The sequence below is a fragment of the Panthera pardus genome, unplaced genomic scaffold (genome assembly GCF_024362965.1).
Source record: "Panthera pardus isolate Hobbes unplaced genomic scaffold, ASM2436296v1 HiC_scaffold_26, whole genome shotgun sequence".
In the NCBI taxonomy this organism is placed as follows: domain Eukaryota; kingdom Metazoa; phylum Chordata; class Mammalia; order Carnivora; family Felidae; genus Panthera; species Panthera pardus.
The window spans coordinates 2,677,394-2,691,843 of NW_026526832.1; the positions used below are offsets into that span (position 1 = coordinate 2,677,394).

General features: G+C 39.1%; 1 protein-coding gene across 2 annotated transcripts in view; it reads right to left on the bottom strand.

Moving 5' to 3' along the window:
- EIF2AK3 (eukaryotic translation initiation factor 2 alpha kinase 3) overlaps nt 1-14,450 on the bottom strand; it is a 68,158-nt gene that overhangs the window by 19,534 nt on the left and 34,174 nt on the right. For both annotated transcript variants that reach the window (XM_053890932.1, XM_053890931.1), the window contains exons 5-12: nt 13,404-13,638; nt 12,078-12,240; nt 10,610-10,750; nt 9,797-9,919; nt 8,253-8,473; nt 7,798-7,910; nt 4,264-4,386; nt 282-431 (exon numbers count right to left, since the gene is read on the bottom strand). In XM_053890932.1, the coding sequence (XP_053746907.1) occupies nt 282-431; nt 4,264-4,386; nt 7,798-7,910; nt 8,253-8,473; nt 9,797-9,919; nt 10,610-10,750; nt 12,078-12,240; nt 13,404-13,638 (1,269 nt within the window). The remainder of the gene's footprint in view (nt 1-281; nt 432-4,263; nt 4,387-7,797; nt 7,911-8,252; nt 8,474-9,796; nt 9,920-10,609; nt 10,751-12,077; nt 12,241-13,403; nt 13,639-14,450) is intronic.

The window sequence follows — 14,450 nt, forward strand, 5'->3', positions numbered from 1 at the left end:
GACAATCTCTCTTGATGAGAAAAGCCACTGTAAATCCCTCAGTGATTTACAATTTGTAGAGCCCTATCTACAAATAATTTCAAAAATTCAGGTTCTAAAAAATAAACTTTTCAATTAACAAGTGGCTAGAGAACGTTCTAAAACATGACAGAGAACAGCAGTTTTTCCTAAAACAAACAAGACACATCTCTAGTTACAGAAATGATATTTTGTTCACAGAAGGAAAAACTAGCCTAAAACTAGCCTAAAAGAAGTTTTTAAGTTCTGTCTAACCAAGTTACCTTTCATCTTTCAGCCAGATTTCATCCATTTTTTCTTGCCACTTCTCTGGTGGTGCCTCCAACCAAGCATTGAAATATCTCACAATTCCTGGATGGTCAAGCTTGGCTAAGGCTTTAACTTCTCGCATTACCTTTTCCCGAGCCAATTCCCTGAAATATAGAAAAAAGACAACACGGAAGGTTGCTCTTATCTGAAAAAGTAATCATATCTAATAGTAAAAAATAAGAAAATAAAAATCTCTCTTGAATGTAAAATTAGAAACAGAGGAGTTAGGGGCTCCTGTGTAGCTCGTCAGTTAAAAGTCTGACACTTTATTTCGGCTCAGGTCACAATCCCAGGGTCATGGGATGGAGCTCCATGCTCAGCACGGAGGCTGCTTAAAGATTCTCTCTCTCCGTGTCTCACCCTCTGCCCCTCTACCCCATTCATGCACTCTTTCTCTTAAAAAAAAAAGAAAAAGAAAAAGAAAGAAAGAAAGAAATGAGTTAGCCTAGTGGCACAATTCTAAAAATCCACGTGCTAGGTTTTGTATTTTAAAAAATACATGTATTTTATGGGCACCTGGGTGGCTCAGTCGGTTAAGTGCCTGACTTCATCTCAGGTCATGATCTCACAGTTTGTGAGTTCGAGCCCCACGTCGGGCTCTGCGCTGACAGCTCAGAGCTTGGAGGCTGGACCCAGCTTCAGATTCTGTGTCTCCCTCTCTCTCTGCCCCTACCCCTGCTCATGCCCTGCCTTTGTCTCTCAAAAATAAATAAACATTAAAAAAAATTTAAAAAATACATGTTTTTAGGTTTTTTTCTTCTAAAAATAAATGCTACAGACATATCTATTGTCTCTTGGATGACTAAAAATGAATGACTACAGACCGTTAAAGATTAATGTTTAATGTTTGTTAAATCAATAAAAAGAGGAATAGGTGTTAAGTATTCAGAAAAGGGAGCTCAGAATGGCAGCTCAGGAGGATGGAGAACAAACACACTGGTACATACATAATTGGCACAGCACATATTATAATGCAAAAAACCTGTATTAGCATGTTTGTTTGAGGCAAGTCTCACATACTGAATATCACAGGCAATGAAGTGTATTAGAAAAGCGTCTGGTGGGTCGCCTGGATGGCTCAGTTGGTTAAGTGTCTGACTCTTATCTTGGCTCAGGTCATGATCTCAAGGTTCGGGAGTTCAAGCTCCACATCAGGCTCTGTGCTGACAGTGCAGAGCCTGCTTGGGATTCTCCCTCTCCCTCTCCCTCTCCCCCTCCCCAGCTCATGCTGTCTCTGTCTCTCTCAAAATAAATAAATAAAAGTGTAAAAAAAATTTTTAAAAAGAAAAGCATCTGGATTCGATTTTCTGCTGTGACAGCTTTTCTGATGGATCTAATCTCACATATCTAGGGATCCCACTATCACCTGAAACAACATAACGAATGCAAGTGACGTCCTCCTCCCTCCCCAGGAGATGGATGGCCACTCCCACTCTGCCCTCTGTGCTTGGCTGTTGTCCTACTCTCCCAATCTGAGAATCCTGCTACATTTTTGAATTCTTCAACTTCTAGGTCCCCACCTTCAGTTACCAAGTCCTATCAGCTCTTCCTTTTCAATTCATTACACTCACTCGTTTCTCACCCGTCCCCACTACTGCGCACAAATGTTCCACATCTTAGGACTAAACTTACAAAAAAAAACCCCCAAAACACCCAAACCAAAAACCTAACAAACATTTATCTCTGACCCTTTCCTCATGTCAGCCACTTATACGTACCACCTCCAGAGCCACCTCCACTTTGATCGCGTCACCTCTCTACTCAAAGACCCAACTGTCTACGAAACAAAGTCTAACCCCCCTTGCTTGGCATGTAAGGTCCTGAAACCCACATCTTACATCTCCTCCACACTCCCCCATCCTTACCCTTTACTCCACCCACGCCAGAATGCTCACTGTTCTCTGTGCCACCTCCAAGTGCTTTCCCTAGAGCCCTTCTCGGGCCATCTGTGTAGTGAGACATCCCTCCCTCACACATCCGTCTACTGAGAGACAGGCTACTCTTGAACACGCAGCCCAGATGTCACCACCTCCATAAAGCTGGCCTTCCTTGATTTCAGCTACATCTGCACGTTTGTCATGGGAAGCTATTTACTAATCTAGGCCACCAGGTGACAGTCTTCCTTGTATTGTAATTATCTGTATATACACAAAATTATTTTGTATGTACACAAAAGCTTCAAAGAGTTATTGGTTCTCGGGGACAGAAGTTTTGCTTAATTTCATATCCTACGTGGTAACTTACACATATGAATATGCAAACTACTCAAAAATTATATATCAAAGAGAAGAATTAGTCACATAGTACACAAATCCATCCCAGTCCTGTGTCCCTATCTGTTGGACAGAATGTTTAACTACCAGTTACAAAGACACTGAGCAATCAGTGCACATTTAATCAAGAACCAATAGGAGCCTGCTAAAATAGATGGAAAAGAAGGCATTACTCAAAGGCAATCATCTTAAGCATGACACTGTTCTGAGTCAGAAATCCTACTTCCGGCAATCTATCCTAAGGAAGCAGATGTGGTAAAACATTTATATTAATGATGAACATGGGGCGCCTGGGTGGCTCAGTCGGTTAAGCGTCTGGCTTCGGCTCAGGTCATGATCTTGCGGTTCGTGAGTTCAAGCCCTATGTCGGGCTCTGTGCTGACAGCTCAGAGCCTGGAGCCTGCTTTGGATTCTGTGTCTCCCTCTCTCTCTGTCCCTCCCCCACTCACACTGTCTCTTTCTCTTTCTTTCTCTCAAAAATAAATAAACATTAAACAAATAAACATTTAAAAAGAAATAAATAAATAAAGATGAACACTGCAAAGCTGTTTTTAACTGCAACAAATTTGAAACCCAAATGTTTAAAAAAAAACCAAAAAAAGGAACAGTTAAAATATTTCACATGTATCAGTTGGACTATCATCCAGCCCTAAGATACTTTTAGTGTATTTTAGCATTTTAATAAAATACTCTTAATAACATGGAAAATACCACGAATTAAATGAAGGAAGCAACAGATAAAACTGTACTGTACTGGTAACTATGCTACTAAGAAAGTAAATTTATGATCAGACAAAAAAATCAAAAGGAAACACCCTAAAATGGTAATAATATTTCTGGGGAGAAAAGACACAGATGAGTTTTAATACTTTCTCTATTTCCCACAATAAATAGATTATTTCTAAATGGTGCTATGTAGTAAAGTCTATAGTCATCATAATTCACTGTGGGAAAGCCCTGAGTGGTTAAGAATCAAAAACAAGGGCAGATTTTCTAAGTAGAGACAAAGCAATCTCAATAGATCACCCCAGGGCGTCTGGGTGGCTCAGCGGATTGAATGTCCAACTCTTGGTTTTGGCTCAGGTCATTATCTCACAGTTTGGGGGATCGAGACCCACACTGGTCTCTGTGCTGAAGGTGCGAAGCCTGCTTGGGATCCTTTCTCTTTCTCTCCCTCTCTCTTGCTCATGCTCTCTCTCTCTCAAAATAAATAAACAAACATTAAAAAAATAAATAGATCACCCCTTTTATTAATTTTTTTAAAATTTTTTTATTTTAATGTTTTATTTATTTTTTTTTGAGACAGAGAGAGAGAGACAGAGCATGAGCAGGGGAGGGGCAGAGAGAGGGAGACACAGAATCGGAAGCAGGCTCCAGGCTCTGAGCTGTCAGCACAGAGCCCGACGCAGGGCTCGAACTCACGAACTGTGAGATCATGACCTGAGCCGAAGTCAGACGCTCAACCGACTGAGCCACCCAGGCACCCCTAGATCACCCCTTTTAGACAGCTGGTTACCTGGTAGCCCTCAGAAGCTAAGATTCAATGAAGGTCAGAAACTATGTTTCCTATAGGATCTATCGAGTATAGGAAGAAGGATGTATTGCCTGTGGGATGAGTAATATGGTCCTAGCTCCAGGTTCACTATCAGTGCCCCTCCCTTACCTGTTGGGGAGACGGATTCTCTTGATAGCATAATTGCAGTCATCAACTTTATTTCTGGCTTCAAAGACAACTCCAAACCCACCGCGTCCCAGGCACTGAACCGGCTCAAAATCGGTTAGATATCTTTAAAAAAAAAAAGAAATTTTTTTTTTTTTTTAAATAAATTTTAATAAGGTAATAGTTCAATCTTATTTTATGATGTATAAAAAGTGTCTAAACTCTGTTAAGTCTTATAGAACTTATCTTAATAGAAAGTGCAGGGTTTTTTTTTTTTTATTTTTAATTATTTATTTGAGTAAATGCTAACCCCAACGTGGGGCTTGAACTCATGACCCTAAGATCAAGAGTCACGTGCTCCACCAACTGACTCAGCCAGGTGCCCTCAGAGTGTAGTTTAAATTCTACTACTAGCATTCTTTGTTCTTCTGTTTATATAAATGAAGCAAACCCATTCTAATTTTTTCCAAGAAAATATATAAAAAATAAAAAAGCTCCTGTTTAGTTGGGAATCACCTGTTAATCACTTGTTTTTATAGCAACCACACTACTGATCTAACCTGTCTGATACTTTCCATCACCTACCAAAATATTCCATCCTTAATTCTCTAAACTTCTGCCTCCTGTGGCATTCTGCACTCAATGAGAAAAACACAGTTTAATCCTATGTCAGTGCATTTTTATGGCAAAAATGTAATCAATCCTCTTATATTTAAGTGTTTTTTTTGTTTTTTGGGGGTTTTTTTTGCCAGAAATCTTTCTAGGAACCAAAGATGTCTGCAATTGGCTGGGATGCCTCCTGAGTCAGTGTGCTCATCACCGGCTAACTCAGCATCTGTGACTTAAAGGCCGGGCTGCACACTGTAGTCTGGTCTCCCTTCTGCGCCCGACCTCACCGCTCTGTGCTGTGTTCCAGCCAGCCTGCACGAGGTCTCACAACTTCGGCACTTCTGCTTCTGCTGTTTGCTCTGTTGAGATGGCCTACTTCTTTGTACTTAATGAAACTCTTGTTTTTCCTTCATTCTGCTCATCTCGCCATTGCCGTAGGGCCTTCCTACACCCCTGTCTTCATGTTCTCATAGCACTGTTCACACAGTACTCTGAACTACTTAAACGTAATCTCGATATTTTGCAGTTATTCGTACTCAGCTCACTCTCCCCACTGCCACTCAACTGTGGCGGCCTTGAATGCAGAAAAGCATTCTTGTTTCTCTTTGTATTTCCAGAGGCTGAGCTTACCTGGCAAACAGAAGATCTAACAAATATCTATCGGACAATATATGAAAAAATAAATGAATGCATGCATGCCTGCTATGAAGTTGTTCTCCAGGCAGATGGGGAGTAGTTGAATTAGATTAGATTATCTTTAGTGTCTCTCATAAGGCTAAGTTTATTACTTTATGATTTGCACACTCCTATTAATTTAGTAGCTGGCTCAGCTGGCTAGAGCATGGAGTTAAGGAGGAGAGGCAATTGATCCAAATCCTCCACGGGCCAATTACCTTCACAGAGAATGAAGAACAATACTCTGTATCCCTAAAAATAGCTAGTCAAGGCACTTTGGTACAAATCCATCTCCCAGCTACAAAGCCCATGAAATCCATACCCTACTTCTGAAGGGCCAATTGAATTTTGCCCTATATTAAAGAAAACATCCATATGAAAATAAATATATCATCTGAAACGAGAGACATCTTATTTAAGATTATAGACTCTGTAAAGGTAAGTATCATCATGCCTAAGGTCCCAACTGATAAATCACAAAGTTGGGTATTGAACTCATGACTGGACCCAGAGCTCAGGTTCTTTATAATGCCTACAATATAGTAGGCATTCAATAAACATTAGGTATTATTATAGAGCTTATGTATTTGAAAAACAATCAGCTGTACTCTCCATATTGAATAAAGTTAAAGGAAAATAAAGTCTAATTCAATTTCAGAGTACATTATTCTAATTCTCTTCACAACAGCCTTACGGATATATGCTTATTCACTAATCCCCATTCCTCCCTGTGTTTACCTAATTCTTCCTTACTCACAATCTAAGGTTCAATGAAAATGTGACCATATGACATTTGGCCAATGAAAATGGTCGTTTATGACAACCTCTTCTCCACTCACAGAATCATCACAACCAGACTGAGTCACTTACAGTTCACGGCTTTTTTCTTGTATGTTTCCGTTTTGCCCCGTATTATCTTCTCTCATAGATTTTAAGCCCCTTCAGGATAGGACTAGTCTTTTTGTTTTTCCTAAAGCCTGGAATACTTTCCTGTGCTCAGTTGTTTAGAGTAAATGTTGAATGAACAATGAATGGCTTCAGTAGTGGACTCTACCCGATGAAGAGCTGTTGGGTCCCTAGTTCGCTCCCTCTCTCTACCTGCTGGTGTTGCTGTCCGCTGACATATTGGTTAGCATCTTTATTAGAAGGGTACTAAAGCCTTTGCCATTTCTTAGTCACCTAGTAAATTCTCCTTTGGGCAACTTGTACCTAAAACAAATTGATTATAGTCAATTCTCCATTTGTCATAATACAGTATGAATGTACCGTAGATCAATTAGGTCCACAGATAAAGTATCACATATTTTAGCTGTAATTTTCAATCTTTCTGTCATCAAATCATTACCCTAGGTATTGAACAGTGAGGTTCTGTATCTCTTCCTTGTTTCCATATTACCAAGTGTTAAGTATGATATCAAAACAAAGGGAAAACATAGAAATAAACCATGTAATTGAAAAATGAACCACAGTACCATTCCCTGTACCACAAAGCATAAAAAACTATATACCTAATAGATGCTAACAGATTCTCTTTTATTTTACTTTCAAATTATTTGAATTGCCTACTTTTTAGGTGACTCACCTCCCTCTTCTATTTTTAAAAATGACCTATTGGTGTTTTCCCCCCATTTTTCTATTTCTTATTCTAGACAGAATAAGGATGAAATAAATAATTGAGGATTAAGTAACATATAGAGATTTATACCATACTCTAATAACACAATAACAATTTGGTACTATTAATGACGAGCCCAGTACATGGTAGATCCTCAATAGCTAAGTTAAGTTCTGGTAAGAACTTAATTTGGCGGCTGAAATTCTGAACTTCTATAACACTCTATTTTTATCTTTCTTAGGGTACATACCACTTTGAATAAGTTTAAGTTACTTGAGGGTTAAATCTATGTTTTACTTACCTGGACATTTGTGCATTAAAAAAAAAAAGTGAGGGGCACCTGGGTGGCTCAGTGGGTTAAGTGGCTGACTTCGGCTCAGGTCATGATCTCCCCGTTTGTGAGTCTGAGCCCCGCATCAGGCTCTGTGCTGTCAATGCAGAGCCTGCTTCAGATCCTCTGTTCCCCTCTCTCTCTGCCCCTCCCTCCCTTGTTCTCATTTTCTCTCTCTCCCTCTCAAAATAAATAAACTAAAAAAAAGTTCAACAGGATCTTAGTTTAGAGGTCATTTCTTCTTTGATTCCAACAGTTGCCACCAGAAGCTGCAGCACACACACATATACTTTATGGTAAGACTTACCGCGATATATATCCAGAATTTTTTATGTCATTCCAGCTACTGTCCTTGGCGTCTCCACTTACAGAATCGTATTTACTTTCAGTTTGACACTGAGTTTCCGATTCCTTCCTTTGCTGATAAGGTGGGGAGAAAATCACTGTCAAAGCTGAACTGAGGTTAGCTGACTATCTTAAACTATAAGTAACATTAAAAAAATAAACAATATGGACAAAAATAAGCGTATTGTGAGAACACAAAATACAGCATTTCCTTGGTCAGTGGGAAGTGAAATGGTAGGGGTGCAAGACAGATTGCAATGGGTTGAGGAGCGAAGGGGTCGTAGGTCAGTGGACAGGAAGGGATGGGCAATAATGATTTCATGGTAAACCTAAGTAAATGTAGTACCCTCTTCCCCACCCCCACACATTATTTACCCCACACTTTGAGACACATTAGAATTCTAAAAAAGGTCTTACTCTGTGAGGATGAGGATGGAAAAGCCTACGCACGATAAAAGTTGTTGCTATGATACAAAATAGAATAGTTCCGACTATTTCTTTCCACCAGTGTAAGAGGAGAACAGGATCCTTTTTGCGAATGTTCTTGTTGTAATTTGGGTTATCGAGAAATCGGACTGTGATCTGTGTGCTCCGTTTGCTCCTCTCCCTCTTGTAGTATGGTAGGTAATAACCATTATCTTCAAAAACAAATGTTAAAAAGTTTTTTTTTTAAAGATAAACCAATATAGAGCCACCTTTAATTGCTAAAAAATTCTCTATTTTCCTGTCACTTCTATTACCAATTCCTTTTATTAAAGTTTCATCTCTTCTTTAACACATTTCAATAGCCTCCTTACCCTACTTTTTCTTTTTTCTTATACAAACCTATTTTCCTTTATTCCATAAGCATCACAGATCTTCTTTGTACTGAATAATAAGACTAGAAAGAAAACTTAAGGGCCACCCCATTCATTACCTCATTAAATAATTCAATTCTTTAAATTCGGGAAAGAGTTAGACAGTACTCAGTCTTCCTCCAAGGATTTTAAACTTTACTTCCATTTAGACATCAATGAAATACCATCAGTCATTCTTCTCAAACTGAAAAGAAAACATCTCCAACGCGCTCATTGGTTCCTTTCACGCTGTCAGAATGAGGTTGTCCTGGGAAGCAACCTGTCTTTTTGGCTTCTATTTTGTACCACGTGGACAGACTACACAATTCTCTCTTACCTTGTGTTCTGATCAGCATCAGATAAAGACTGATGTTTCTAGGTCAGAGCCTTCTGTTTTTGTCAATTTAAATTCTACAGTAACTTCCCAGTCCAGCATCTGGGGTGACTGATGAGGAATCTATGCTTTGGCCTAATGCAGATTTGAGAGTTTTTCTTAACATATAACTGTTGGGAATACTTTCATATCTAAATACATCCTAACTTTAAATACCCAGGAATGTATTTCATGTCAAATTTTACCTCCTCTTACTTTTGCGCTAATTTCCCGTCGAAGGACAAAATTAACATCACCTCGTTTTATAGCATTTCACACAGTATTATGGGAAACGCCTGTTTTCTTCATTATCCAGGCTGATATTATGTAGTTTATATTAAACAAGATTTTAACTAAATGAGAGCTAATCACCAGAATGAATGCTTATTGAATACTATTTGCAGGACACTGTGCTAAGACTGTATGTGTATTATCTATCTCATTTAGGCCTCTAACAGCCCAGTAGATAAATACTAGGATTACTATCCTCGCTTTACAGATGAAGGAATGAAGATGCAGATAAGCTGGGTGTGCCCAACCTGGTGTCAGGGGCAAAACTGGGATTTGAACCCTAACCATCTAACTACGGAACCCGCACCCTTGGCCACCATTCACACTATGCCTCCCAAGATATCTTATTTTCTACCTTCCAATGACTACCTTTCATTTGAATTGCAACCATTCATTTCAAAGGAATAAATAAATGCAAAGAAACACCTCAGCATTTTCAATGCAAGCTTCCTCACACTCACCATATGGGTATTGCAAGATTGAAAGCGCACCATTGCTGTACTCTTCATGAGAAAACTTATCGTTGCTAAGACATTTGTCGAATTCATCAGACCCTACCAAGACAGGAGTTCTGGACGGGGAATCTAAAAGAAAATGGTAAAATCTTACATGTTAAGGCTTCAGGGCAATTGCATGAACCTCATTCATTCCAAACACAGATATTCAGCCACAGTTCTGTTCAAATATGTTAAGTCACACAAATGGCTCAAAGGTCTTTCCCCCCGAAAAGCACAGCCTTGTAGAGAAGCTGAGTCATTTGAACAAGTAATTAAAATAGGACGTGATGTATGTGATAAAAAACTACACAGGCTACGGAAAGATAACTGAAGGAAATAGGTGGTCTAATATCTGCATTCAACTCATTTAAGCGTCTCATAGAATATGCTGTAATAACCAGTAATGTCTCATAAGTATTCTTCACTTGATCTTAGCCAAAAGGCCGAGAAGCAATTTTTCATAAATATTCTTTACGTAAATATGTTAAAAGCTAAATGATACTCAGTCACAGTCAGTGAACGGTTAAGAATATTTCTCTGTTGTCTGGAGAAATATCTTAGTAACAACTGATTTCTCTAGAAGCAGCTGTTATTTCAATGAAATCATGTAAAAGATAATTAAAATTCACTGACATCTCAAATGCCTTCCTAGTTTGTCAGAAAATAAAGAGTACCTATGAGTTGTAATCTCTGTGCTATTCAATACCAGGACAAAGACAGTCATGATTAGGCCTCTGAACACCTCACTAATATTATAAAAGTTCCTAATTCACTTACGAATTAAGGGCTTCCATTTGATTGTTGGCAAAGGAACAATTGCATATTCATTATTGACAGATTCCAAGGCCTTGGGACTTGTAGGAAACTTTTCTGAAATTCTGACTGATGACTGCAGATACAGCTGACCTCTGTACATTCCTGAGTCAATGAAAACAGTATCAATTATGTTTAGAATCAAGCACCAAGGATTTTTTTCAAAAAGGGTCATTTTGATTTAATAAAATTAGATTAATTCCAGGTATTTCTTTATGTGCTACAAAATGCTTTTCAAAGAAGGATCAAGCCCGAAGCACTCAAATGTGACCCAAACAAAAATAGGGGCGGAAAGTTATATATAAGTTACAATGTTTCTCACTGAATAATAATTTTCAGCAATTACTGGAAAACTCTTCTAGTAGGGAAGTTCAAAGCAATTAATCCAGATGCAAATACAAACGTAGAAAGTTTTAGACTCTGAGGATATATGAGTAATTCACAACATACTGTATGATGGCAACATTTCTTTCTTTTTTTAAAGTTTTTTTCTCTCTTTTTTTTAATGTTTATTTTTGAGAGAGCGAGCACATATGCACGCACACGTGCACTCGAACGGGGGAGAGGCAGAGAAAGAGAGGGACAGAGGATCCAAAGCAGGGTCTGTGCTGACAGCAGAGAGCCCAAGCCGGGGCTTGAACCCACGAACCATGAGATCATGACCTGAGTCAAAGTCAGACACTTAACCAACTGACCACCCAGGAGCCCCAGCAACATTTCTAAGCCTTTTTTTTTTTTTTTTTTAATGTTTATTTATTTTTGAGAGAGAGAGACAGAGTGCGAGCAGGGGAGGGGAAGAGAGACAGGGAGACACAGAATCTGAAGTAGGCTCCGGGCTCTGAGCTGTCAGCACAGAACTCAACATGGGGCTCAAACTCACAGACCGGACTGCGAGATCATGACCTGAGCCTAAGTCAGACGCTTAACTGACTGAGCTGCCCAGGTGCCCTTCTAAGCCTTTCTGATATAGGTCTCAGAGGAAAAGAATATGCCATGGCAATTGAAAGTTTCAGAATTGGATAAATGGATGGGGCACCTGTGGCTCGGTCAGTCCAACGTCTAACTTCGATTCAGGTCATGATCTCACGGTTCGTGAATTTGAGTCCCACATTGGGCTCTGTGCTGATAGTGTAGAGCCTGCTTGGATCATCTGTCTCCCTCTCTCTCTGCCCCTTCCCCACTCATGCTCACTCGCTCTCTCTCTCTCCCCCAAGAATAAATAAACATTAAAAAATTAAAAAAAAAAAAGAAGTGGATAAATGGAAAAAAACAGGAATGTAAATCAAAGTGTAAATCTTAAGGGCAACCTAAGCCAGAGACTATATTTAGGAATTACAACTACTCTAGGCACCACTGAAGTAGAAAGGAATGATGTAGGAATAAAACCTAAATGTCAGTATGTCCCGTCACTAGATAAGAGACATCTACTCACCCAAGTAAACGCTATTTTCTGTGGCTCCTCGAGCAGCTTCTACAATGTCTTCTTCATCTTCTAAAACTTCATCATTAGATGCATAACTTGTATCATCAAAAAGACTGATGGGAATGACTTTTCCGTCCTTAACCAACCAGGCAGATGCAATGGGAGTACAAAACTAAACAAAAATGGACAAGAAATTTTATACAATTTCAAGTAGTATTTCCATAATTCAACTCCTAAAATGACATTTAAAAATCACAATTGTAAAAATTTTTCCAGCTTAATGAGGTATAATTGACAAATAAAAAATGTATATATTTACAGTATACAATGCCATATTTTGATACAGTATATACACTGTGAGACGATTAGCACAATCAAGCTAATTAACATATCCATCGCCTCACATCATTATTTTCGCGTCAACGTTTGAAATCTACCCTCATTTCACAACATATACATATATCAAATCATCACACTGTATAGCTCAAATGTACATAGTTTTTATTCATCGATTATACCTCAAGAAAGAAAAAAATTTTTTTAATCTACCCTCAGCAAATTTCAAGTATATAGGACCATTAACTATAGTCACACACTGTACATTACATCCACAGAACTTACTCATCCTGCATAACCGAAACTTTGTACTCTTTGACCAACATCTCTCGATTTCTCCTGCTCCCCAGCCCCTGGCAACTACCATTCTACTCTCTGCTCTGTGTGTTCAGCTTTTAAAATTCCACATGCAAGAGATCATGCACTGTTTACCTTTCTGGGCCTGGCTTATTTCACTTAGCATAATGTCCCCCAGGTTCATCCACGATTTCACAAGTGACAGGATCTCCCCTCCTTAAGGCTGAATAATAGTTCACTGCGTATATACACGCACCCTATTTTCCTTACCCATGCCTTACTATGGACACTTAGACTGCGTCTCTATCTTGGTTATTGTGAATAATGGTGCGCTGAACATGGCAGTGCAGATATCTCTTCGAGATATTGATTTCACTTCCTTTGAATATATTGAGAAATAGGATTGTTGGATCATATTGTAGTTTTTAATTTTTCAAAGCACCTCCGTGCTGTCTTCCATACGGCTGTGCCCATTTACGCTCTCAGCAGCAGCGCACGAGACTGCAAACACCCTCACCAGCACTTGTTTTCTGTAGCCTTTTTCAGAGTAGCCATCCTAACGGGTGTAGAGCCGCACATTTCTTAGGGCATAGAGAACAGGCTGAGAATCTAAAATGAGAGATATTTCCCTCTACCCAACAAGTTTGGTCAAACTGGGAAAGGAAAACAACGTATTTATCAATTCTCGGTGGGTTTAGGTACCTGGTATTCCCATTCCAGATGTCCTCCCTTCTTATTAAACGCCATAACCTTCCAGTCTGCAACCGACACCTTTATCACTGTGTCCATCATGGCAGCTTCCTGTTCTTCCACATCTGAAATAATTTTAGACCCTTCTTTGTTCCCACTGGGCTTTAAGGTGCTTTCAATAAATCCGGCTCTAGTTTCCATGTCTGGAATATACCGAAGTTCAAAGTGGCCAACACTGAAATTCCACCTTAAATTTACAAAGGTTTGTTTTAGAAATTCACACTTAAGGAAAGGGATCAAATCATAAAGAACTGTTCCAGATTCAAGAAGCAAACACTAAAATTTTGTGAGGAGACAACGAATAACTCAACACAATTTTCTGGGAGTGCTTTGCTGACTTATGCCACAAGAGGGCATAACCTTGTCCTGATCTGTTAGAAACCTGGGATCTGAGTTGTAAACTGACAATGGCTATGGGACAGATTTTCTCTCAAAAATTAACAAATGCTCACATTTCCAAATCAGAGCGATTTTCTCAACACACACCAAAGTTACCTTCAAATGAGGCCAGCAGCAGTGTGCTTTGTCAATTAAATTAAAGCCTGGGCACATTTCATTCAAGTGCAGAGAAATTAATTCGTCCCAATAAATCAATGTACACAGCAAGATAAATGCATCGGTTTTGTATTTATATGAAAACATAGCCCCAAAAGGCAATGTAATTCAGTGTACCAAGACTGAAGGTCATACCACCTCAGCTCCAATCTCAAATCTCTCCCGAGATCTGTCAAGTCATTGAACCTTTCCTGAATTTCAGTGTCCTCATCCATAAAGTGGCAGTAACAATGTTTCTTCTACAATTAATACACAGATCACTTAACTTTTGACAGTATAATGACTTGTCACTGAGATAGAAAATGACCTAATAATCCTGACATCTATTAAAAAATAAACTTAAGGAACATGGATCTTAGACCCCAGACTCTTCTTATTTTGGGAACTCAAAATTCTGTTGAGATGGACATCTGTTCCTATTGGTGGCTGGACACCCAGCAAGCA